Genomic DNA, 25,672 nt, shown 5'->3' on the forward strand with positions numbered 1-25,672 from the left:
TTTTTCTTAACTTCGCCCTTTCCACCTATCCTCAGATAGAGCTTACTTATTACTCAAAATAACTTTTAGCTGGTTTGGTGTTTTATTAATTTAAAAATTAGACTGCTCTTGGATATCCAAGCTAAGATTGCTAAAAATGCATGAAGAATGTCTATTTCTCTTTAGGAAAAATTTCTCTTCAGAATCACCTGTCAGTTACCAGAAGTCTTTCAAAGTCCATTAATGCTGGACACTCACAAGTTCCCCCCCCGCCACCCCCACTGAGCTGTTTTTCCCCCCAAAGCCAATGTGATTAAGTTACTGTTTGGCAGGGATGGCTAGAGGCATTTCTTATTATTTGTTTTGTTTTTAATGCCTTGTTTTAAAGGCTTATTACTTAAGATAGTGTCATAGGGTACAGGTTAAGAAGAGTATTATATCAGAAAAGACCACCTGTTATAGTCTCCTCAGTTGAGGAAACAGGCTCCATGAGATTAAGTAACTGTTAGTCAGTGGTGAGTCTCCAAGCTCTTAGGTAAGCACCCCTTCCATGGCATCTTTCTGTGTTAGCTTTTCTAGGTGAAGGGAAGTCTGACTATGAATGACTGTGTGTGACCTGAATGATGTTGAAATACAAGTCAAGTTGGATCTTAACAAAACTCTATTTTTTTTAATATGAAATTTATTTTCAAATTGGTTTCCATACAACACCCAGTGCTTATCCCAACAGGTGCCCTCCTCAATGCCCATCACCCACTTTCCCCGCCCTCCCATCCCCCATCAACCCTCAGTTTATTCTCAGTTTTTAAGAGTCTCTTATGGGCGGGGGGGGGGGGGGGGGTGATGGGTATTGAGGAGGGCACCTTTTGGGATGAGCACTGGGTGTTGTATGGAAACCAATTTGACAATAAACTTCATATATTGAAAGAAAAAAAAAAAAGAGTCTCTTATGGTCTGCCTCCCTCCCTCTCTAGCTTTTTTTTTTTTCCCTTCTCTTCCCCCATGGTCTTCTGTTAAGATTCTCAGGATCCACATATGAGTGAAAACATGTGGTATTTGTCTTTCTCTGCCTGACTTACTTCACTTAGCATAACACTCTCCAGTTCCATCCACGTTGCTACAAATGGCCAGATTTCATTCTTTCTCATTGCTAAGTAGTATTCCATTGTATATATAAACCATGATTTCTTTATCCATTCATCAGTTGATGGACATTTAGGCTCTTTCCATAGTTTGGCTATTGTGGAAAGTGCTGCTGTAAACATTGGGGTACAAGTACCCCTATGCATCAGCACTCCTGTATCCCTTGGGTCAATTCCTAGCAGTGCTATTGCTGGGTCATAGGGTAGGTCTGTTTTTAATTTTTTTGAGGTACCTCCACACTGTTTTCCAGAGCAGCTGCACCAGTTTGCATTCCCACCGACAATGCGAGAGGGCTCCCATTTCTCCACATCCTCTCCAGCATCCATAGTCTCCTGATTTGTTCATTTTAGCCACTCTGGCTGGCGTGAGGTGATATCTCAGTGTGGTTTTGATTTGTATTTCCCTCATGAGGAAAGACATTGAGCATCTTTTCATGTGCCTGTTGGCCATCTGGATGTCTTCTTTAGAGAAGTGTCTATTCATGTCTTCTGCCCATTTCTTCACTGGGTTATTTGTTTTTCGGGTGTGGAGTTTGGTGAGCTCTTTATAGATTTAGGATACTAGCCCTTTGTCCGATATGTCATTTGCAAATATCTTTTCCCATTCTGTCAGTTGCCTTTTTGTTTTGTTGCTTGTTTCCTTTGCAGTGCAGAAGCTTTTTATCTTCATGAGGTCCCAATAGTTCATTTTTGCTTTTAATTCCCTTGCCTTTAGAGATGTGTCAAGTAAGAAATTGCTGCGGCTGAGGTCAGAGAGGTTTTTTTCCTGATTTCTCCTCTAGGGTTTTGATTGTTTCCTGTCTCACATTCAGGTCCTTTATCCATTTTGAGGTTTTTTTTAAACAAAACTTTAAACCTCTTTCTGTTTTTAGTTATGTTTTAGTTGTATCAAAGGAATACATGTCTCATTTTAAAAGTCAAATTGTGACTACAGTGAAAGACAGCAATACCCTCTTTTCTTTTCCTTGAGTGCACCCAGGTCATTTTACAAACGCTCCAGTGTCTCTGTCTCCTCCTCCCCTTCATTTCTCAAATCCGCTGCAATCTGGCTTCCACCTCCCACTGAAACTCTTCTTTCAAATGTTGTAAAATACTTCCTAATCTCCAAACACAAAGAATATTTCTCTCCTGTCATGTTATTCAGTCTTAACATTTGTTATTGTTAAAGAGTGTCTCCATTTTGGGATTTTCATTTCCCTGGCTTTTGTGATTCTGCTATCTCCTGGCTCTCTTCTTACCTCCAGGACTGTTCCTCTTTCTGCCCTATCTTCTTTTTCTTCCCTCCATTTAGATGTAGGTTCCATCTTTTGCTCTGTTCTGTATGATTGCCTTTCTTCTGTTGTTCTAACTTGACCACGTATGCTTTAGTGAGCCTCATTTTCTCTCCAGCCTGAAGCCTTAGGCTCCTAGGACCAGTTACTTAATACTCTTCAACTAGCACCAGATGCCATACATGTAATTAGAACTTAGTATGTCCAGTATAGACATATTTATCTGTTCCCCCTTCCTCTTGTATTTCCTATCATAGTTGGTGGCCCCTTTATCCATATACTCTCCCTAGTCAGAAATTCAGGAATCATTCAGGAGCAGGTAGAGAATATTTGGACTCTGGAGCCAGACTGTCCAGTTTGAATCCTGGCCCCACCACTTAGTAGCAGACTGTTTTGACTGCTTTGTTCCCCAGTTTCCGCATCTCAAAAATGATATTAATTATAGTATCAACCTGTTATGAAGATTTGCTGAGAAAATACATGCAACACATTTAGAAAAGTTCCTGGCACATAGTGAGTGCTCAGTAAATCTTTGCTGCTGTGATCGTCCCCTCATACCCTGAGTCGAATTCCACGGGACATTCTGTCAGTTTCTCCCTCTGCGTATCTTTCAAAGCTGTCGTCATGTCCTCTTCATCCCACTGCCGCAACTGGAGTTCATACTTTCCTCGGCTCACCTGCACAGTGAAACGGCTCCTCAGCTAAGTCGCCCTGCCAGTAGCCATGTTCCCTTCTACTTGCCATTCACGTGGTACCAGAATGACGTTTATTCAGTTTTTTATCCCTATCATAGAAAAGCTGTTACATAATAAAATGACAAACACAGTAGTCCTCTGCCACTTTCAACTGTTGTAGCTGGGGTTGTTGCCCTGGTATTTACTTCTATATTTCTTACCACCAGGCTTGGATTGCTTTTTTCCTGATTGTCAGTTTTAGATCGATTCTCTTGTCTTTCTGTTATAGTCTTTGAAAAGTTCATTCTTTAATACTCTGCTCCCATTCTCCCAATATTGTTACATCACTATTTTAGTTACATTAGTAGTTAATGGTCAATGTTTACGTTACAGTTTTTACATAAATGATTACTGACATGGAGCCATGAAATATACTAACGTTCTTTTCTTGAACAACCATTTGTTTCTTTCTAGAGTTAACAGTTGTCTTTTTTTTAATTATTATTATTTACCTTGTTCTCTGTGCACCTGTAACTTTCAAATGTACCCACCCAATGGTAAAGCCTCTCTATCAGTGTCCTAACTTATTAGATATTCTGTCAGTTAATTTTTTAGGCTAGCACCATGACTCCTGGATGTCCCCTCTTCCAACTCCAAACTGAACTGGCAGTTCTCTGTGCCTACTTCACAAGTGTCCTCTTTGGGGGCTTCTTGTCACCACTCTCGTGGCTTGGATACTTTGTTTTCTGGATTCCAAGTTAACCCTGTTTGTTGGTTTATTCCTTGACTTTACTAAAATACATTTTCCAGCAGCTTCCTGAGGAAGAATTCATCATGGGAAGTAAGCCTTTTGCGTGCTAAAAAATGGCTCTGTTCTACCTTCACACTTACAGAATTCTGTAAAATAATTTTTTTAAGGCATTGCACCACTGCCGTGCAGCTTTTCGTACTGCTCTTAAGGAGCACAATATCTTTTTTATTCCTCATCCTATATTCCTTACTCTTTAATCCTATAATGTATGTAACCTGGATGGGTTGGTTTGTTTTTTACTCTGGAATATTTTAGGAAATTGTCTTTATCCCATATGTTGTGAAATTCCACAGTAATGTATCTTGGCAAGAGTTTTTTTGTTTTGTTTTTTTTTTTTTAACTAATTGTGCTAGATTTTGAAGGGTCTGTCATCTGTTGTACCACTGGATAATTTTCCCCTTTCATTTTCTGTGTTCTCTTTCTTTTTTTAATTTTTTTTTTTAACGTTTATTTATTTTTGAGACAGAGAGAGACAGAGCATGAACGGGGGAGGGGCAGAGAGAGAGGGAGACACAGAATCGGAAACAAGCTCCAGGCTCTGAGCCATCAGCCCAGAGCCCAACGCGGGGCTCGAACTCACGGACTGCGAGATGGTGACCTGAGCCGAAGTCGGACGCTCAACCGACTGAGCCACCCAGGCGCCCCTTCTGTGTTCTCTTTCTAAAACTCCTCTTAAGCAAATGTTAGATCTCACATTCGTCATCAAGAATTTTCATAAATTTTTTACCTATTTGTCCTTTTTTTCCTGCTTTCTTCTTATATTCTATCCTTTGTCTTTCAACTTTTCTAATACATGTTTTAATTTTTGTAATGGCTTTGATTTTCAAAAGTTCTTTCTTACATCCTGGTTGTTTGATTTTTCTCTAGCATTTTATTCGTGTTTAATGGATGTAATATATTTTCTCTTATCTCTCTGAAGAAATTATAAAGGTTTTTGGTTTTTTTTTTTAAGTTTTATTCTCCTTTACACAATGCCTCTTTCCTCTCAGTTCCTTTTTTTTTTTTCCTTTTTGTTTTGTTCTGCCCTTTCTTTTCTAGGCTTTCCGCAAGTTTCTGGTGATCCTTAGCCAAATGGTCATACTTTAAAAGTAAGGGACTAAAAGAGCAGTACTTGAATGTCAGTATCTTGAACTCTTATTTAGGGCCATTTGATTAATCCAGAGATGAACTCTCCAACTTCCTGTTTGGGGGCTGGCAGTATGAATAGGTCATAGAAAATTGACTGCTGGCATCAGGGGAGCAAGGCAGGGAATCCACTAGTCAGTGTGCTGACTTTCACTTAATCTCCCTGTTTCCAGCCTTTATCCCCACCCAGACTTTCCTTTGTACCTGGAATTTCAGAATCCAGCAGTTTCTTCAGGGAACAAATAGGTAGAATTCTTATGGGAAGGGCAAAGGAATAAGGGATAAATCCCTCCATGTATACACTTTGATGCCATGATTGCTTCTATCCTGCCTGGTTCCTGGTACTTTTGACTCATGAGCCTTTCTGGGACTGTAGTGTAACTGAGCTGGTCTTTCATTGGTATCCCCTTTTGCAAATACTTTGTTTACAGTTTTCTATACTTGCAAAGTCATTTACCAGTCTTCATTTTTGTCTTTCAAAAATGTATTACCATCACTGGGCCAGTCCTCTCTCCCCTCCACCTTCATCTCCTCTGATATTCTCTTTGTTCTTCTGGATTTACACTTTTTGAAAAAATCATCTCTGTTATTTTACTGTGGTTTTGGAGGGAAAAGAAGGAAACACATATTTTAATTCTCCATGTTTAGCCAGAAGTCCAGAAGCAGTTTCGTCTATCATCATTCTTATCAGCCCATCTACCTTCTAAACTTATCATATAAGCACCTGAACTGCTCCTCTGAAATACCATGTTCTAATATGGATTCAAAACTAGGTACAGAATGACTTGCATATGTATTCTTTTGGGTGGCTATAAACTATCAAAGGCCTGATGAATCTTTAATATATAAATGTTACAGGGAAAATTACATTGCAATTACAGAAGAATATCCCTAGGACCAAATGATGCACAAAGAATACAGCATTTAAGAATATTACACAAGTCAATGAGAGAGATCGAAAAGTCTATAGTTACATTTCTTTGAAAAGCAAGTTAAGCAATGGAAAGCTTGGCAAGAATGTAGCACGAAATAAAAAGCATTGTTATGGTTTCACAAGGTGCAGTACTGCTGGCTTTATAGATCCTAATGCCAGGGTGGGGTTAGAGGAAACTGAGTCCACCTTCATTCCTCCATCACACATTGTGCAAAATTAAAAGCAAATGAGCAGTGCAAAGTCATGGAAAGGGTAATGCGTGGTGTCTCCTTGCTTTATTCCCAAATAAAGCCAGCTGGGATGATATAGTACAGGAAATGACTATGTCAGAGTAGATAAATTAGATGTATTTCTCAGTGTCTAGATAACAAATAGTGTGTATCCCAGGTTAGGAACAGTGCCAGCTGGCCTGAAGACAAAATAGTCATATCCAGGGATTGGCATACTTTTCCTACAAAGGGCTATTTGGTAAGCATTTTAGGTTTTGCAGGCAAGTGATGATTTCTGTCACAACTTTTTAGAAGTTTAAACAATTAAATCTATTATTAAGGAAAGAAACAGTCTAGAGGTGAAGGCAGGCATCAGATAAATTATCAGTGTGATGATATTAAGCAAGCAGTAATACAGAATACAATATAATATTTTTTAAGGGAGGCAACTTGTATTTGAAGGTCAGGAAGGCCTCTCTGAAGAATTGGCATTCATGCTGAGACCTGAAGATTAGCTAGATGAAATAAAATTGATGTCCTTTCCAGGCAGAGGAAATTGCCTTCGCAAAGGCAGAAAGGCAAGGTGGTGAGGGTGGCAGGAGCTGAGACTGCAGCAATAGACAGGGGCTGGATTAACGAGGGCTTTGTAACCCAGCACACACACAGCTTGCTTCAGTGAGGCTGTGAAAACAATGAGTTTCTGTTCTGTCTGCATCCTCTCCCTTGATGGAAAGGAAAAGCAGTCTAAGGACTGTGTAGGTATGTGAGAGAACTTGGCCCAGGACTGAAACTTGACCACCAAAACTTCACCAATCTCTGCAGAACTAACGGAGTGGTAATTTTCTGTTCTCCATTCACAGGAGTTTTTTGAGAACCCTGCTTTTCGTCCTGATGGTTTGAAACTCTACCCTACCCTGGTGATTCGTGGAACTGGGCTTTATGAGCTCTGGAAATCAGGAAGATATAAAAGTTATTCTCCTAGTGACCTGATCGAATTGGTGGCTCGGATCCTTGCTCTTGTGCCTCCATGGACTCGAGTGTACCGAGTGCAGAGGTAGTGTGTTATCTTTTCTGCCAGAAATAATCAGTGATGAGTCTGTGTACAGTTTCTTTTTTTCTTTTTTAATGTTTATTTTTGAGAGAGAGAAACAGTGTGCAATTGGGGGAGGGACAGAAAAAGGGAGACACAATCCAAAGCAGGCTCTAGGCTCTGAGCTGTCAGTACAGAGCCCGACACAGGGCTCAAACCTACAAAGAACGATGAGATCATGACCTGAGTCAAAGTCTGATGCTTAACCAACTAAGCCACCCACGCACCCCTTGTTTATAATTTCTAAAATGAGCATAGTCTGATTTAATATTGAGGGGTTTGAAATTTTTTTTTAATCAAAAATGGGACCCTGGAATGCTGTAAGTACATAGGGATGGAAATGAAAGGACAGTGTGTTCAAGCCACTTTGCCAGTATCTTATTCATGTATTCATCTCGCCATTGATTGATGTGCCAGGAGATGGCGTTGAGATGGTAACAGGCATGATGCTTGGTTCTAGGAGCTGATGACTAGATACAGTAGTGAGGATGGAAGGAGGAGGTGTAGCCGTGTGTCTGTTATCCCTGTTGTAGAGCCTCTGAAGAAAAAAGAAAGAGTAGCAACAATTCCATTCTTTCCAGATATTAATGTAAGTGTGGAGAACGACTGACCTGTTCCTGATGGCATGAAGGAAATCATCTTAACTGCTTTTTTCCTAGGAGAGAAAAACAAAGATCTCATTTGCATTCCTGGCCTTTATTACTTTCTTTTTTTTTTTTTTTTTTTTTTTTTTTTTTTTTTTTTTACAAGAAACATAACCTTGAAGAAGTTTTAGGAGCCAAAAAGTTACCTATCTACCTACAATCTTGACAAAGCCATTCCTGTATTTACTGGTCAGTAAGGCACATTTTCACCACCTTGCCAAAACCTGCCCAGATTCTAGTAGTACAAATACACAGTGAAAAGGTGACTAGTGCAATCAATTGCACGTGCATGTGCATGTGCAATCAATTGCTGTGACTGTGACTGTTACTCTACTGAGCACAATTGTGTTCCCTGATAATATGAAACAATACTGAAAACAAGCAGAAGTATCAACTAAAGGAAAATTATCAAGAGCATAAATGGATTTGCTTAAAAGTTGAAGGATGTTCACACCATACTTCTGCCACAACATAGTGATTTCTTAGGGTTTTTTTATATTATTGGCCCAATTTAAGGATCTAAATTGCCTAGATGATCTCGGCAATTTATTTTTTTAAATACTGAAGGAAATTCAGCTGCCAAAATTGTTTGCATTGTCTTCCCCCTTCTTTTTCAACCCTTCTGAAACCGTTCAGTTCAAAAGGCAGTAGGAGGTGCTGAACAGTGCAGGCATCTGCACAGACGTGGGGGCCACAGGCTCAGAGCAGCATGTGTAGGCTGCTCTTGTGGACAAGGCAGTGTGAACAGTGTGGTCTCTTGCATACCAAATGTGGTGAAAAGGCATTCTCACTGAGGGCTGAGCAGGGCGAGGAGGATGTCAGGGTGCAGAGAGGAGGACAGCAACAAAAGATTGGTTACTTGCAGAGGGTTGATCTAATAAGTAGATAATATTAAGGTTAATGGGAGCTAGATTTTGTGTTACCTGAAAAGGACATCACAGTGTGAAAAAGGAAGAAGAATGTGCCCCATGGTGTTTTAGAATAGGAGACATTGGTGTGAACTCATGGTTTTCAACAGATAGGTAGATACAGAAATAATTGTAAATGTAATAAATAATAAGTATAGTGTGTGTGTGTGTGTGTGTGTGTCCTTTTCATAACCTGTTTAGTACTACATTCTTTGCATTTTTTGTGCTGTTTCTTGGTGATTTCACTGTTTAAAATGGCCCATAAGTAGTACTGAAATGTTGTGTAGTGTAAGAAGGCTCTCATGTGCCTTATAGAGAAAATACATTTGTTGGAGAAGTTTCATTCAGCCTTGAGTTATAGCACTATTGGCTGGGAGTTCAGTGTTAGTTTGTCCGCAGTACATGGTGTTCTGAAACACAAACACGTGTGAAACAATGTTGTATGTTGGTCAGTTAATGAAAATGTTGTGTCCAGAGGCTCACAGGAACCTAGCCCTGTTTTTTCCCCTCGGAGCAATGTCTTACTATTCACTAATTTAATGTTCACGACAACTTTGTAGAACATAATTACTGTGAAGAACGAGAATTGACTGCACATTGTTTCAGAGTACCTCCCTACAACATGCTTAGTAATTACAGAGCAGAAAGAAAGAACTTTAGAGAAGACTGGCAGCTGGTTAAGGTGAATAGCATCAGTAATAGTACAAGGCACAGTCATGTGCCACCTGATAGTATGTATTAAAAATAGAGTCACTTCGGGGCACCTGGGTGGCTCAGTGGGTTGAGCGTCTGACTTCGGCTCAGGTCCTGATCTCACAGTTCGTGGGTTCGAGCCCTGCATCAGGCTCTGTGCTGGCCACTTGTTCAGAGCCTGGAGCCTGCTTCAGATTCTGTGTCTCCTTCTCTCTCTGCGCCTCCCCCGCTCACGCTTTGTCTCACTCTGTTTCTCAAAAATAAATAAATGTAAAAAAAAAAAAAAAAACAAAAACAGAGTCACTTCTGTGTGACTCAGCCAAAGTGCCATAATCTGAATTTAATTATGAGGCAACATCAGACAAACCCAAATTGAGGGATTTTCTAAAAAGCCTGAAATCTTCAAAATTATAAGAATTAAGGAAAGAGTTTCATATTGAAGGAGACTAAAAAAGTCACAACCCCTAAATACAACACAAGGTTCTGACTAGATCCTTTCGGTATAAAGAACATTAGTTGGGCAGTGGTGAGCCTGTAGTGGAGTCTAGGGTTAGACAGTAGTGAAGTACCAGTGTTAATTTCCTGATTTTGATGGTCATGTTATGCTTATGTAAGAGAGGATCCCTGTCATAGGAACTACTATAAGTATGCTGGGAGTGTTGGAACAGCTTGTTCCCAATTTTCCATCAAATAATTTAAGGAAATACACTTGGGACTTTTTCTGTAACTTTAGGATTGTTCCAAAAAATGTAAACTAATACTATTGTATTAAAAACAAAGATGTAATAAGTAGTATTAACAAAGACAAAAGGAAAAGATTATTTGCATTTAACTGACTTGAACAATTAGATATAAGTGAAGATACTACTTCCCAGTAGCAGAGCATGGCAACAAATCTCTCCGTTGTGTTAATGATAGCAATCCTATCAGCTCTGAGTACCTGAGGCACTCAGCTGGCCCCTATTACTCATAGTGAGCCCCAACAGACATTTCCCCCAAGGGGACCATGTTGCTGGACCAGCTTTTCAACTGCTTATCATGATAGGATGCACCTCAGTAAAAACCATCAGGGGGACTTTAAGAAACAACATTTAAATTTTTTTTAATGTTTATTTTTGAGAGAGTGTGAGCAGGGGAGGGGCAGAGAGAGAGGGAGACACAATCCAAAGCAGGCTCCAGGCTCTGAGCTGTCAGCACAGAGCCCGACGCAGTGCTCAAACTCGAGAATCGCGAGATCATGACCTGAGCTAAGCGTCAAGTCAGACGCTTAACCAACTGAACCACCCAGGCGCCCTGAGAAACAACATTTATTACTCAAATGTCCTGGAGGGTACCCAGAAAACCTGAGGGGTACACAGTGAGGTTGTGGGGTAGGAAGGGAAAGGCATGAACCTGGACCTCGGCCTTTATTTGGATCCAAGGGTGTAGTGTCTAGGGCTTTGTGGGTTCACTCTTTATGGTTAAAGAATAGGAATGGGAATTAGGGTGTGATAAGGAAGAAATGGGGCCACTCAGGTGGTCAGTCATCTAGGTTACCCAGGGCTTTGTGAAAGAGGGAACCTCATGGGGGGAAGGGCAGCCTTATTCCTTATCTGGTTGTTTAGCAAGTAGCTGTGTCATACAGTGGCAATGTGTTTATTCAGGATGGATTTCTTCTGACATCAAAAACTTAATGTCAAGCACTTACACTACAGGGCAACCAGAGAACACTGAAGATAATAACTTCCCACCAGCAGAGAATGGCAGCAAATATCACAGAGTAGATAGAAATTTCACAGCCGAAGACACCATAGTTTTCTTAACAAAAGTAACAAGGTATAGGTCACACAATCAGATGAATTTGCATTCTCCCCCTTCACTTTCAGCTTTAAATTTCCTACTCCTGTACCAGTGAGTCAAAGGCAACAGAGACAGTGCTATAACATTAAAAGCTTAATTTTATAGATCATGAAATATAACCATAGGACATTATCCTGGCCTACCACCAACTGAGAAGATAAGGACTTTAAGAAAACCAGAGCAGCAGAAATAATCTCTGTAGGACAATTGTAAAGGGGTCATGACCAGAAGAATTTAGAACATGTGTATTATACAACCAAAAGTTGTATGATGAGAAGGGCATAATATTGTGGATAACCAACCTGAGGCTGATGAAAACAACCTCCCTGTTCTCAGTTTTCCTGTCTGTGATGACCCCATTACAGCTCTCTCTGGAGAATCGGGCAGTAGAAGAGTTCCTCAGCTCTAATGCCAACAGGCCATACTGTCAGTTCTACTTCTGTCAGTACATCACTTAAGAGATTTATGCAGGGCAAATGGTACGGGTGGGTGTGGGTTTAAGATTTTGAATTGACACTCTTATTACTTTACAAATGTGGGGCAGGGGATTAAAATTTAATGGAATGCTGTGAAACGAGGTTCAATCTCTTTAAAAATGTGGAATTAGTAATATCTCAGACTCAGAATTTATTTCAAGATAGTGATGACTTAGTTCCTAACACAGCAAATGCCTTTGGTAGAGAGAGTCATCCAGAGTCTACCTGTGATGTCAGATTTTCATGCTTTGGGACTGATACTTCACTTAATTTTGAATGCAATTATTTTCTAGGTGTTTTAGAATAAAGATTAAAATCTTTATGATACTTTCTATTTTATTTTTATTTTTTTTTGTTTCTATACAACTATGCTATTATTAAACAAGTTTCCATTAGAATTCTTTTGTTTCATGTAGCTTACTGTAGACTAATGTTAAATAAAGCATTGGTTTCCCTGTAAGCGTGGACAGAATTCCTTCAAATATGTTACCTTATGTTTTGCACTGAATATTACTGAACTATTACTGTCGCTACCTACATAGGAATTCATTCAGATTTATATTTTGCTACTTTTTACCCATTTTTATTTACATATTTTCTTTGTATATACTGCATAAAAAGTTGTTCAAATTTATTTTATATTGACATGCTTTTTGTTGTCAATAATCACTGAAATTCTGGCCTAGATTTTCATGGTGCTGAGGGTAGTGAGTGCTTCTATGTACCACCGTTCATTGATTCCCAAGACATTTCTTTCTGAGAATGTGATTTTATACTTTTTTCCAACAGAGTTTGTAGAATATTATTAATTATCCAGATTACATTTCCTACTTAATTTCCAGCCATACGGTACTGTATTTACATACCAAAATAATTTCTTTATAAAGCTACTTTAAAAACATTTTTAAAATGTGTATTAATAACATACATATATTAATATACATAAATAATATTATTTTTCCCAAAATTTCCTTGTATATTTGAAATGCATCTTTACACAACAGTACATTTTATATACTGGCAAATATTCTGTTTGCATTTCTGTGTCCATTTCTTATTAAAGGCTTAGAGTAATCTCCATAGTTAAAATTTTAATGGCAGCACAGTAGTCTAGCATTTTGTCTCATTTAGTAAAATGTTCCCTAATGTTGGACATGTAAGTTGCTTCCAGCCTTCTTTTTTTTTTTCTTTCATCATTTTTTTTCATGGTTATTACTTATTTAATTGAACTGATATATGTTTCACCATTTCCGAAATGTAAAGCTAAAATAAAATAAGATTTTAAGGTGGTCCCTGGCTGGCTCAATCCAGAAGCCCCACATTGGGTGTAGAAATTCGTTAAAAAAAAAAAATTCTTTAAATAATAAAGCTTTAAGAGTCCTGTTAACACATTTAATGAGTAGCAAACTAGGAATTAAGAGTAAAACTCTATTCAGGACTGAAGGGATGTCCTTGGTTTTTTTTCAACAAAAATCTCCCATTGACTAAAGGCTATGCAAATAGTTGTCGGTTTATTAAGCTCTGAATTGCACAAAACTCCAATAGGTGGGAGAAATGGCCAGGATAGAAGGATGTGGGTTGTGGGGGCAGCCAGTCTGCAGGGGACAAGTGCTGGAGGCCAAGGTTCGGGTCTAAGACTGTAGGCAAGAGCACAGGCTGGGAAGAAGTGTAGCGGCAGAGGTTAGTGCATTCATCCAAAGCCCTTGCTTTCCAGTCTCTAGGAGGCCGATGCTTTCCTCAAGCAAGGGTTTTTGCTTTGCAGTCATTCTCCTGACCTCCACTACAGCTAAAATCCATGTACATAGAACTTTTTACTTTTGATGAAGTAATCTACTAGACTAGTATAATCTAGGACTACTCATGATAAAGGAACTAAGTAAGCATCTTTGTATGATGATGATGAATATACTTTCTGGAACAAGGGGAGTTATAGTTTTTGCTTATATATTGATATGGTTTTCCAAAGGGATTTGGATAATCTACCAATTTAGAGTAATAAATAGTTATCTCTATGGAATTGAATACTTATATTTTTTATTTACCCAGGGGTTTTAATTTGTATTTCTGTAGTAATTAGTGAAGATTAACATTTTCTTCATATAACTGATTATTATTTGTGTTTCTTCTTAAATCAGTTGTCGGTTTATATATAATTTGCCATTCAGGAATCTGGATCATAAAGTAGATGGTACTTTTTATTGCGGTAGCTCGAAGAAAATTTCATTAATTTTGCTTTTATCTTTCAGAGCCCTTTTGAATTATCTTCACTCTCCTCGATAAATACAAAGGCTAGGGAGACAAAAAGCCATGTCCGTGTTCACATAGTACACTTCACACTTAGTAACAGTCTGATAGCTGTGTTCTTGTAAAACAGGTTCCTGCCTCTGCTTAAAAACCTTAAATTCCATTTACTCATGTTTATATTTGGTTATAGCTCAAATTTGGTATATCTGGACCTCTAGAAAGAAACTGGTGGGGCACCTGGGTGGCTCAGTCAGTTAAGCGTCCGACTGGCTCAGGTCATGATCTGATGGTTGGTGGGTTTGAGCCCCACGTCAGGCTCTGTGCTGCCAGCCTAGAGCCTGCTCTTAATTCTGTGTCTCCCTCTCTTTCTGCCCCTCCCTACTCATGCTCTGTCTCTCTCTCTGTGTGTCTTTCTCTCAAAAATAAATATAGAAAAGAAACTGATATCAATAGCTGATGGTAAATTTTTGAAAATAGGGGTGCTAAGGAAAGTTTTAGTGGGTAACTCAAACATTGTACACAGTGTGTACAAGAGAAGGCTGGGTCTCTACACAGTGTTAAGTGACTAAGAAACCTGATTTGGGAAGAGAGAATCATATGGTTTTGACTTACCAACATTCCTTCTAGCTTCAGTTTTAAACTTTTAGAGCAATTTGGAGAATGTAGAAAACTGATAAAGAAACTTTTGGCAAAGGAGAAAAGCCTCCTCCCAGAGTACAGAATCTGGGTAATTTAATAATTAGAGTTTATTTTTGTTTTAAATCATAGTAAAGGAAAATCATACGTGTCTTCGTGCTCTGAGCCTTCAGGATATCTGACTCTTCCTATGTAGGTTCACCCAGTGACAACTTCTGCCAGTGACAGGCGATATACTTAGTATCGACTTGTGAATCTAAACATACAGGGAGAAGAAAAATGTTTTTCAGACAGGTGTTAGAAGGGAGGGACAGAGGAAGGAAAGTAGGGTGGCTCAGTAGGTTGAGCATCCGTCTTCAGCTCAGGTCATGATCTCACACTCCGTGAGTTTGAGCCCCACGTTGGGCTCTGTGCTGACAGCTCAGAGGCTGGAGCCCGCTTTGGATTCTGTGTCTCCACTTCTCTCTGCCCCTCCCCTGCTCATGCTCTGTCTCTGTCTCAAAAATAAATAAATAAAAATTTAAAAAAAATAAATAAAAAAATAAAATGAAAGCACAATGTTTTATACTTGGCTTTTTAAAAATACTATATTTTACAGATACATTGCTTGATATTTTTAATTGGACATTTTCCCCACCTTAACTAATTTACACTTTTAATTTTATGACACTTGGGTCAATAACATTTTACTGGGTATTTTTATGAAGCAGTATTCTAATAGTGATTCTGTATTGCCGCCTTGAAGGGTGCAGTGAATGATTAAATGTAAAATTCTGTCCAGACACATGATGGAGCCTCAGGAAAGTGCTGCTTCCTGCAGGCTATTTGACAGCTGTTGGCCTCCATGTGATATTTAAGTCACTGTGAAGCATTAGAATAGGAATACCAATTTGCAACCAAAACATGCTTCTGAAGCTTGAGAAACTTCAGACCAGAAAAGCTCTAGACATCACTTTGAAAGGTTTTTGATGAGCAAATTGCAAATATTAGCACCTCTGAACTTAAAATGTTACCTGTTGAAATAGAAAAGTGAATAAATATTCTTGAATGTAATCTCTCTTCAAGCCAAGAAAGTGAAACTAGATTGAAACAAATTGAGAAACCTAAAAATAATTTTAACTCCTACCTAGATGGAGTTCAGATGGTCAGTAATCTCACCTGGGCTTTGAACTCCTAGAAGACTATAACAATATCTGTTTATATATTCCAGATTATTTACTACACTACTTTGTGTATAGAGGATGCTCAGGATATATAGAATTCTGGCCCTTCATTTTCATTGAGAAAGACCTTATCACTGAAAGTGGAGATTGCCACATTTCTATTCCTTAATGAGGAAAAACTAGCACCTGGCATACTCGAGGCACGTCACTGCCAAAGACTGTTAAAACCATGTTGCGGTTTTGTAGTGACAGACATGAATTTAAGGACATTTATGAACTGTCTGCATCATTATAAAGCCCTGTATTACTCGGTCCTCTCTGACTTGTGCTTTGGCCCTGATTTGGCCAGCTTTTGGGACATATGACCTGTGTAGTCTCATAGGGCCTGGAACTTGGCTTAATGCTTTGCTTTCACCGTCTTGAAATTATTGATAATTTCTTAACAAGAAGCTCTTGTCATTTGTACTAGGCCCCACAAACTATTAGCCAGCCTTGCTGGTAATTCTTTCTGTCATATAATTCTGCTTAACAACACTATATGATAAAACCTATCCCTTACAGAGTTTACTTCTTTTGAAAATTTTAGGGTCTTTTGAAAGTACTGGTTCATTATTAAAAATACTTATAGAGCCCATCTTCCTTTCCCTTTCCATCTCTCCTTCCCATCACCATGCCATGGAGGCAATGCCATGGAGGCATTAACCGTCTGCCATCTGAAGAAAGGGAGAGTAAAGGTAGGGAGTACAGTGGTAGCAGCTTGAGTAGTTAGGAGATTGGTTATACTGAGCAAATAAATTATTTGATTTAGCAAAAATGTAAATACATTAAAGATAAAAGAGCCAGATTTCTCACTGTCTGAAGGGATTTATAAACACTGAAAGGTAGAAAGTTGAATGCTGGATTAGAATTGTAATTATCAGCATGAACTCATGGGGCTTTTAAATTTACATATAGATATAGTTATGGATATATAAACATATGCATGCATGTACATACATATATGAGTGTGTGTGTATATATATATACACATAATACATACATAAATTTCTTGGTTGTTTATACTGAGAGTCTAGAAGCAATGATACCTCAGTAGTAATGAACACAGTGAGTGCCCAGATCTTGGTTTATAAATACCATTCTCCACTTAAAAGAATCAGGGCTGCTTGGAAAAATGGCCAGTTCCAGGGCTGGGACAGCAAACGTACAAGATAAACCTGGAACATCTTGTTGTTCCAGAAAGTAAGGAAATATCCAAGGAATGAGGACATGTCAAAAAGACCCAGAAACCAGCCTGAATACACACCTACTGACCAAATCTAATTTAAGCAAAATAAATAATGTTAGTATCAGATTACAGCTCTTTGAATGAAATAGGAGTCCACGAGTTCATAAATAAATAAATAAATGGAGAAGAGGAAGTTCTTCCTTACAAGCCCAACTAAGAAATGCAGAAGGGATGATAATCACCAATTTGACAGCCATTATTGAGATGGTGAAACAAGAGTCAGTGGTGTATGTTAGACTAGTAGTTGAAGGGTTGATGAGGAACAAGATTTTGTTCTGATACTGTGTGCTTGTTTCAGCCCTCGTACTGTAAACAGGCATCCTTTTCGCAATCTGCTTAACCCATTTTTCACATTATTGTGCTCTGTGTTGATTTTGCTGTTTAAAGTGGCCCCACGCAAAGCGCTAAAATGCTTTGTATCTAGCATTCCTAAGCACAAGAAGGCTGTGATGAGCCTTTGAAGAAAACGAATATTGGGTAAGCTTCATTAAGACATGAATTATACTGCTGCTACCCACAAGTACTATGTTAATAAATCTGTTATATGTTAAATAAAGCATCTTTAAAAAGAAACACATAAAACAGAGTTATGTATTGATCAGTTGAAGAAAATGTGACCACAGGTTCACAGAAACCTATCCCTGCATTTTCTGCAGGAGCTGTGTTTAAGTATTTGTGAATTCAGTGTGCAAGGTACCTTTATGGAATTTAAGTGCAGAGAGTAACAAGAATCGAAGTATCTGTCACATAACGGGTACTAACAGTGATTGCCATTGACTTTATCAGATTAATTTCATGTCATGTATAGCAGGATTTTAAATTTTACTTTAAGTTGTGAAAGTACAGATATTTGTAAGTTATTTGTAAAATGTCTCCGGGTATAAAAGGGCATTTAGAAGACTTGAACTTTGGTTTATGTAATATGAAACAGCAAAATATTTAAAACAGTATATTTGCACATTCCTTGCTGAAATAAAGCATATTTTTTTACTTCAGTAACCTTCATTTAGTTGCATCTGATTACTAATTTAAAATGTATTTGAGTTTAAGAAAATAGTTCCAGGGCGCCTGGATGGCTCAGTTAAGCATTCGACTCTTTGATTTCAGCTCAGGTCATGATCTCATGGTTTGTGAGTTTGAGCCCCGCATCTGTCAGTGTAGAGCCTACCTGGGATTCTCTCTTTCCCTCTCTCTCTGCCCCTCCCCCATTCATGTTCTCTCTTTCTCAAAATAAATAAATAAGCTATATAAAAAAAGAAATTACAGTTTCAAAGATAGTTTTTTTTACTAAAAGCTGTAAGTAAACCACATATATTAACTAATCACTTAAAATATATTTATTCAATATCATTCTAACTTTGAACTCCCTGTTGTGTCATTCATTGTCTTAAAGAATTTTGGCTTTTCATTGCTTCATATAGTGTCTAATGGAAACTCCATTGGCTTCCAGAGCCTAATAGATTTACTGTGTATAGTTTTTTTTTTAAGTTTATTCATTTTTGAGAGAGAGAGAGAGAGAGAGAGGCCAAGCATGAGCAGGGGAGGGGCAGAGAGAGAGAGAGGGAGACACAGAATCCGAAGCAGGCTTCAGACTCTGAGCTGTCAGCATACAACCGGATGTGGAGCTCTAACCCAGGAGCCACGAGATCATGACCTAAGGTCAGAGGCTTAGCCAACTACTGAGCCACCCAGGCACCCCTGTGTGTAGGGTTTAATGTTAATTGACTGGCCTTTGATCCTTTTGAGTGAATGAGAAATATCTTATTAGAATTGAATGGGTGAATTAGCTAATTGTATGTACTTAACATTTGGAGGGATAAGTAAAAAGAGAAGAAAAAGACTCGAGATAATTCAAAAGCAAAAATGAGAAGAAAGGATATTTGGTGTATTCTTCAAGTCTTTCTTCTAATGAGCCAAATATTAGACAAAACAAACTGGGGACTTGTCTTTGAATAGGAAACAGATATGCTAAGTATATTCTTCAGATTTGTTTTAACTTTTATCTTTAGATGCTGATTTCTGTCTAAAAGAGGGTGTTGGGGCTACCAAAATAAAACTCATAACTTACAGGTTTGACTGACGTCTACTTGATGCCTGGCCCTTTATGCTGTGTTGATGGCTGGAAATAGAATTTTCTCCACTCATTTTTAGGCAAGCTGTAACTCTTCTAATGCAGGGTTGCTTCTAATTTAGATTTATATGAAACAAGGGAAAATATATTCTTTTTAAGTCCAGTTGTTGGCTAAACCAGGCTTTTGAGCTTCCTGGTTACTTATCATTCAACAACGGGTATGGGAAAGTGTTTATAAGCCATCAATAAAGTAGTGCATTAATAATAATTGTTATTCTGAGGCACCTAGGTTGCTCATTCGGTTAAATGTCCAACTTGATTTCAGCTCAGGTCATGATCTCATGGCCTTGGATTGATCCCCCCATCCGGCTCCATGCTGGCAGCTCAGAGCCTGCTTGGGATTCACTCTCTTCCTCTCTTTCTTTGCCCCGTCCCCCAGTGCTCTTTCACATGCACGTGTGCGTGCGCACTCTCTCTCTCTCTCTCTGAAAAATTAATAAACATTTAAAAAATAGTAATTATTTCTCCTCTTTAGACATATTGGATTTCTTGTTTTGTTTAGTACATATATCTCTTCAACCAAAAATCATTACTGATGATGATCAGTTTTGTTTTATACTTTGTAATCTTATAAAATGATTTCCATCAGGTGTTTCTCACAAAACCCCTGAGTGGTTGGTGAAAATCATGATTTCATGGATGGGAAAACTGAGGGACAGAGAAGCCCTGAACCTTGCCTCCTGGTTAGACTATCCTTCTTTTCTGATCTCCTCTGTAGATTTTTGTATGTTTGGGTTTTTTTTGTTTCCTTTTTTACAATATCCCTGCCTTTCTGCTGTAGAGAATGATTTATATATTGCAACAGCTGATTTTTTTTTTTTTTCTGCAGAGATATTCCAATGCCCTTAGTCAGCTCAGGAGTAGAGCATGGTAATTTGAGAGAGCTGGCATTTGCAAGAATGAAAGACCTTGGAATACAGGTAAGAGTCTGACAGTAACTGTTGAGATCAAAGTAATCTGAAACACAAGGCACTTAACTTTGGAACACACAGACTCCCAAGTTTGGTCAAAAAGTTTTCATATACTAAAGGCATTCTTACTAGGTGTATATAAAACATGAAGCTGAAACCAGTGGTTGCAAAGGCTGCATCTTCTCCCTTGCACCCCTCTGCTTGCTTCTAAAAGAGCATATTTGTCGATTTAAGGGTGCCAGATGCCAACTATGATCTCAACTCTCTTTTTTAAATTTTGAAGTATTTCTTTTTTTCTTTTTTTTTTTTCTTTTGAAGTATTGGGTGTTCAGTTCTTGACTAGTGGAGATAGAAGATATGAGTATATGTTTGAAGACACCAGGATTACCTGTGTAAAATAATTACGAAACAGTGCTATTGCCCACATATTCCAATGTCCCTTGCCCTGCTCCACCCCCATGTTTTTTCAAGTACTTACTTATTTCAGATATTTACTAAACACCTTCTTTCTTCTGGCCTTGGACATGCAGAAGAGCCCAGGAATCTGCAACTTAACAGTCTCTGCACATGATTCATAAATCACAGTAAGGTGATTATAACATAAATTCACAGTGCCCTAGAAACTCCTTCTTAGAGCTGCTAAAGAGGAAAAGCCAGAAGTGGGGTCAAGGCCTGAGCATTGATTGCTGGGCTCTGCCTTCAGCAATTCAGATTCACTAGGTCTGGAATGGAGCTGTGGGATGTTCTCATGAACAATACAGACTTTGAGAGACATCGTTTTGAAGACTGCATGTCATGTTTGTGCACCTGCCCAAGACATTTTATTCTCTCAGTCAAATTGTTATAGAGAAACCTTTTCAGAAAATTGTCCAAAGGAGAGTTTGTGAACATGATCGGCTTATTCTACAAAAGAAAGAAAAAAAAGACAATTTCAAGTTCTGGAAAAATAGCAAATACAGTAATCAGAGTAATTAATAGCACCAAACAAGCAGACAAGTCTGTATTATGCCCGTTCTTCTTCCCAGTCTCCAGCTGTCCTTGTCTTCCAACACCTCTCTCCTCTGAGAATACCACAGCCAAAGTGACTGACCTGACCTGGTTATCCTGATAATTTCATTATCTAGCTATCGTCGTTAACCCTGTATCCCTTATATTCTCTCTTAAATTGGGTTTGAGTCTAAACACTGAAGACAGCTGAAAGACATCTAGCTCACAGACTGTCTTTACCAGAAAATGAGCACACACCAATCTCTGCTTTTAAAAAGCATTCTCTCATAACACCCCCCCCACCACCACCACCAAAAAGGCATGCAGGTGTTCATTAAGAGCATGTAACTATAGCTTGTTCACATGCAACCTACTGTATAGAACTGCTGTAGCTAAAAGACAACATCTAAATGTAATAGATTTGTAATTACAGAGACTTGTGATCTTTGTTTGCTATATAATTTTTGAGTTCATGGATTCCACATTAAAGCGTTATTATCTTGGGCTCATGTCTGGAACATGGAAATAGCTTTGTTTTTATAAAACTGAATAGTGAGCTCTTATCTTTCTCGTGGAATTCTTTACATATATAACAGCACTTCATAAATAATGCTGTTTTAGTAGTATAGCTTGCATGACATCATCACATTTCCTAGGGTGATCTTTTCTCACTGGTAGAAAATGTTAGAATCCTGAAAATAATTTTTACAGTTCTGTATGGGAAAATATACCATGGGATATATAATGGAATACTGTAATGACTCTGTAATTATAAATGTCAGGCTATGTAGTTATGTATACTGTATTGTGGAATAGAAGTGAGGGTCACGGGATGCCTGGGTGGCTCAGTTGGTTAAGCATCCAGCTCTTGATTTCGGCTCAGGTCATGAGCTCACGGTTCGGGAGTTTGAGCCCTGTGTCAGGCTCTGCGTTGACAGTGCAGAGCCTGCTTGGGATTCTCTCTCTCCCTCTCTGCCCCTCCCCTGCTTGAGTGTTCACTCACTCTCTCTTGCCCTCTCCCTCTCTCTCCCTCCCTCCCTCCCCTCCCCCCTTAAATAAACATTAAGAAGAAGAAAAAAAGACATAAGAGTCCTATCACATAAGCTTGGCCATACAAGAAGCATTGCATGTATATCATCTGCAGCCTCCCAGTGATGCTCTTGTGACTGTGGTTCAGATGTATAATAAATAGCTCTAGGTTCCATCTTTTTTCTTCCTTTCCTCCCTCCCTCCCTCCCATCCTTTCTCCCACAGTGCCCTTCTCTGAAAAAAAGAAAAAGTACCACAGCAGTCTTTCCAACTTCTAAATGATACAAGCATGGTAATGCTAAAAATGTTAACTGCCATAAAATGATGAAGATATTTAAAAATTAGGAATTTGCTTTTTACTCTTCTGTATACATAGTTTTGGGTTCTACTTATAGGTACAGCTATATCCCCTGGGTAAAAAAAACTATTTCCAGATTTTAGGACATATGTTATTTGGGTATCATATATTGATCTCTAAATTCTAAGCTTGTTTGTAAAGCAATACTATACTAACTTCATACTTTGTTTTCCCCTATCCTCAGATTCATTAAAGATGGTTTTATTTTTAAATTTAGTTCTTATTATCTCATTGTAAATTATGTCCAAACTTAATTTTGAACTCAGGGTTTGGTGGAAAGGTATGAATAAAAATTGAATTAGTTAACCCAGTTTTGTATTTGCCCCTTTCCTCCACTTTTTTTTTCTTCAGTGTCGAGACGTGAGAACCAGAGAGGTTGGAATCCAAGAAATTCATCACAAAGTACGGCCATACCAGGTTAGTTTCTTCATTTCATAGAGAGATTGGGTCCTGTTCATAAATTTTTTTCAGACCTGGACCCACACTTTCTGACCAACAGGACTGATCCCTAGAAGTTAATAAGTAAACTAAGCAAAGAGTAATTGAGGATCAAATATAGATGTTAAGACAGGAAAGACAAATATGAGGGTGGCTGAACTGTAGAAGAGACAGGTTAGGAAAACCAAGTCTGAACTTCATTCTAGATCAGCACTGTCCACTAAAACCTTCTGCAGGGTTGCAAACTATAATCTGTGCCATCCAATGTGGTGTCAGTCCAATGTGACATGTGATGGTAAGTACTTAAAAAGTGGCCAGTGCAACTGAGGAACTGAGTTTTAAATTTTATTTAATTTTAATCCAAATATAAATAGCTACATACAGCTAGTGGCTACCTTCAGGTAGAGCTGAATGTGATCTGTTTATCTTTGTGGGTACTACAACTATTAAAATTATTGCCCATTGGTGGTAATCAGATGAATTCAGGGCCCTTGTCAATAAGGGTTCCACAAAACTTAAGCCTGATGCCTAAAAGTAGTCATTGTAATGAGTTAACTTCTCTCCTATGTACCTATAATGCCTAGCTATATGCCAAACTTTCTGTGGGGATTAGCTCTTTTATGGAACCCTACTTGAGAGAGATTAGATGACACCTGCATTGATATTTCTGTTCTCAAAATGCATGGTTTGTTTAATTGATGTTTTTAACATCTGGGACCTTTTGAAGAAAAAAGTAGACCCAAGCACAGTTAGTCATTTTTCCAAATTCTTGTGCAATCCAGTTAGTTAGTAAACATTAAGTTTGAGAGGAAATTTAAGCATTGGTCTGAATTGTTCACTTCACTACTGGTACAGTCAGCCTATCTTCAGAATGTGTCTGAGTGTGACCATGCCCACATATGTAGGTTTGTCTCTGAATATTGTTACATATTGCTTATGCAGATGCAAAATTCAAGGGCCACTTGAACAATGAGTTGAAGAGTCAAAAGCCTATGTAGATTGGTACCACAGAGCTTCCCCCATAAGCTACTCTCCAGTTCTTGAATTTTCTTTAATGTTTAATCTTATAACTAGTCATAATATTTTAAGGGCCCTGTGGGATGCCATATTTTCTTAAAAGCCCATCAAGGAACAAGTGACCAGTAACACATTTTTCCCCCAAAATCAGGTTTTAGTGGAAGAACTAAAGGCTAGAAAATGAAACCATTGAGGACCTAACAGTTCTGGGGCTCAGTGGTGCTCCCAAGAGCTATGCATGTGACATAATATGTAATTTTACCTTCGAGACTCTTCATGGAGGATCAGAGGTTTAAGTACATAGAAGCATTTACTGAGCCAGATCTCTGTAAGAATCTCAAGGTTAATGAAGTTCAAATATTTATGCAGTTAGAATTGTTTTCCTTTTATAATATTCCATGAACAAGGCATGAACTCTTTCTTAATCATTGATATTTGAAAGTAGACAAGTAAAAAGAAACCTAATTCGTGATTATTTGTTATCCTTAATTGTGTGTATTAACCTAAATAAATACTTACAATTATAAAAATGAATTTTCTCTAATTTAAAAAACTTTGTGTGTGTGACTTTTTATTAAACAGGTTGAATTGGTAAGGAGAGATTATGTTGCGAATGGTGGCTGGGAAACATTCTTATCATATGAAGACCCAGATCAAGACATTCTGATTGGCCTCCTGAGATTACGAAAATGTTCGGAAGAAACCTTCCGTTTTGAATTGGTTGGAGGTGTTTCCATAGTTCGAGAGCTGCATGTGTACGGAAGTGTAGTCCCTGTGAGCAGTCGAGATCCTACTAAATTTCAGCATCAGGTATCCTGTATTCCATTTCTATTTGACTATAATTAGAAACTTGCCCAAAGGAGGAAGAGAGGAAAGGAATGGGCAGAAGGAGGGGGCAGAGGCAGAGGAGGAAGGAAGAAGGGGGAAAGGCAAGGACAGAAACTGAAGAACTAATATTGTATGTTCAGAGATGTTTTCTTTTGAGTGTGAAGGAGGAGGAGCGAGAGACAAATTGGAGACTCAGGTAGAATATAGTATTAGATTGAACCATATGAAATTGCTATTTTTGAAAGTCAGAAATGGCCTAATACCAGCAATTTCATATGATTCAGCAGCTATGTATTATGAAATCAAAGCAGATGATAATGTGAAAGCACTTGTGAAATATTAAAGGTCTTCATAGATGCAAGCTATATCTGACATGTAGTGGAATGCTGTTCCACTCCCCACAGACAACCTAAATAAAGAAATAACTCACTCTTTAAAATTTCCAGGAAGTGGCTTAAAACCACTATTGGTGGGTACAGAGTAGACCCCAAACTTAGTGATTTAAGAATATTGCCTGCTTTCAAAAACCTTTTAGATATTGTAGGGGTGACTAATAGATACAAGATTAGATGCCCCAGACTTCATCACCTAGAGATTGCCTAGAACTTATTTAAAAAGAGACAGGAAGTTGAGAGGCAATTGCCCCCTTGCTGTGATGAGATTACATCATCCACAGAATACCTTTTGATGGCTTTTGTTGCAAAATTATTCCCTTTTTTACTAGTCTGCTACAGGGTATTTTTGGTATAATTGAATGGTTTCTCTTTTCTTACTCCCATGCATTTTTTTTTGTCACTCTTATTTTAGCAGATTTTAGCAACTACTAAATATTAGCCTTTTTGTTTTACAG

At 38.3% G+C, this 25,672-nt stretch overlaps 1 protein-coding gene across 1 annotated transcript in view; it reads left to right on the plus strand.

Moving 5' to 3' along the window:
- Positions 1-25,672, plus strand: part of ELP3 (elongator acetyltransferase complex subunit 3) — a 97,635-nt gene that overhangs the window by 51,541 nt on the left and 20,422 nt on the right. The window contains exons 10-13 of the mRNA XM_019440875.2: positions 7,006-7,199; positions 20,084-20,174; positions 22,891-22,956; positions 24,577-24,804. Of these exons, the coding sequence (XP_019296420.1) occupies positions 7,006-7,199; positions 20,084-20,174; positions 22,891-22,956; positions 24,577-24,804 (579 nt within the window). The remainder of the gene's footprint in view (positions 1-7,005; positions 7,200-20,083; positions 20,175-22,890; positions 22,957-24,576; positions 24,805-25,672) is intronic.

This window comes from Panthera pardus, unplaced genomic scaffold (assembly GCF_024362965.1).
Source record: "Panthera pardus isolate Hobbes unplaced genomic scaffold, ASM2436296v1 HiC_scaffold_13, whole genome shotgun sequence".
In the NCBI taxonomy this organism is placed as follows: Eukaryota; Metazoa; Chordata; class Mammalia; order Carnivora; family Felidae; genus Panthera; species Panthera pardus.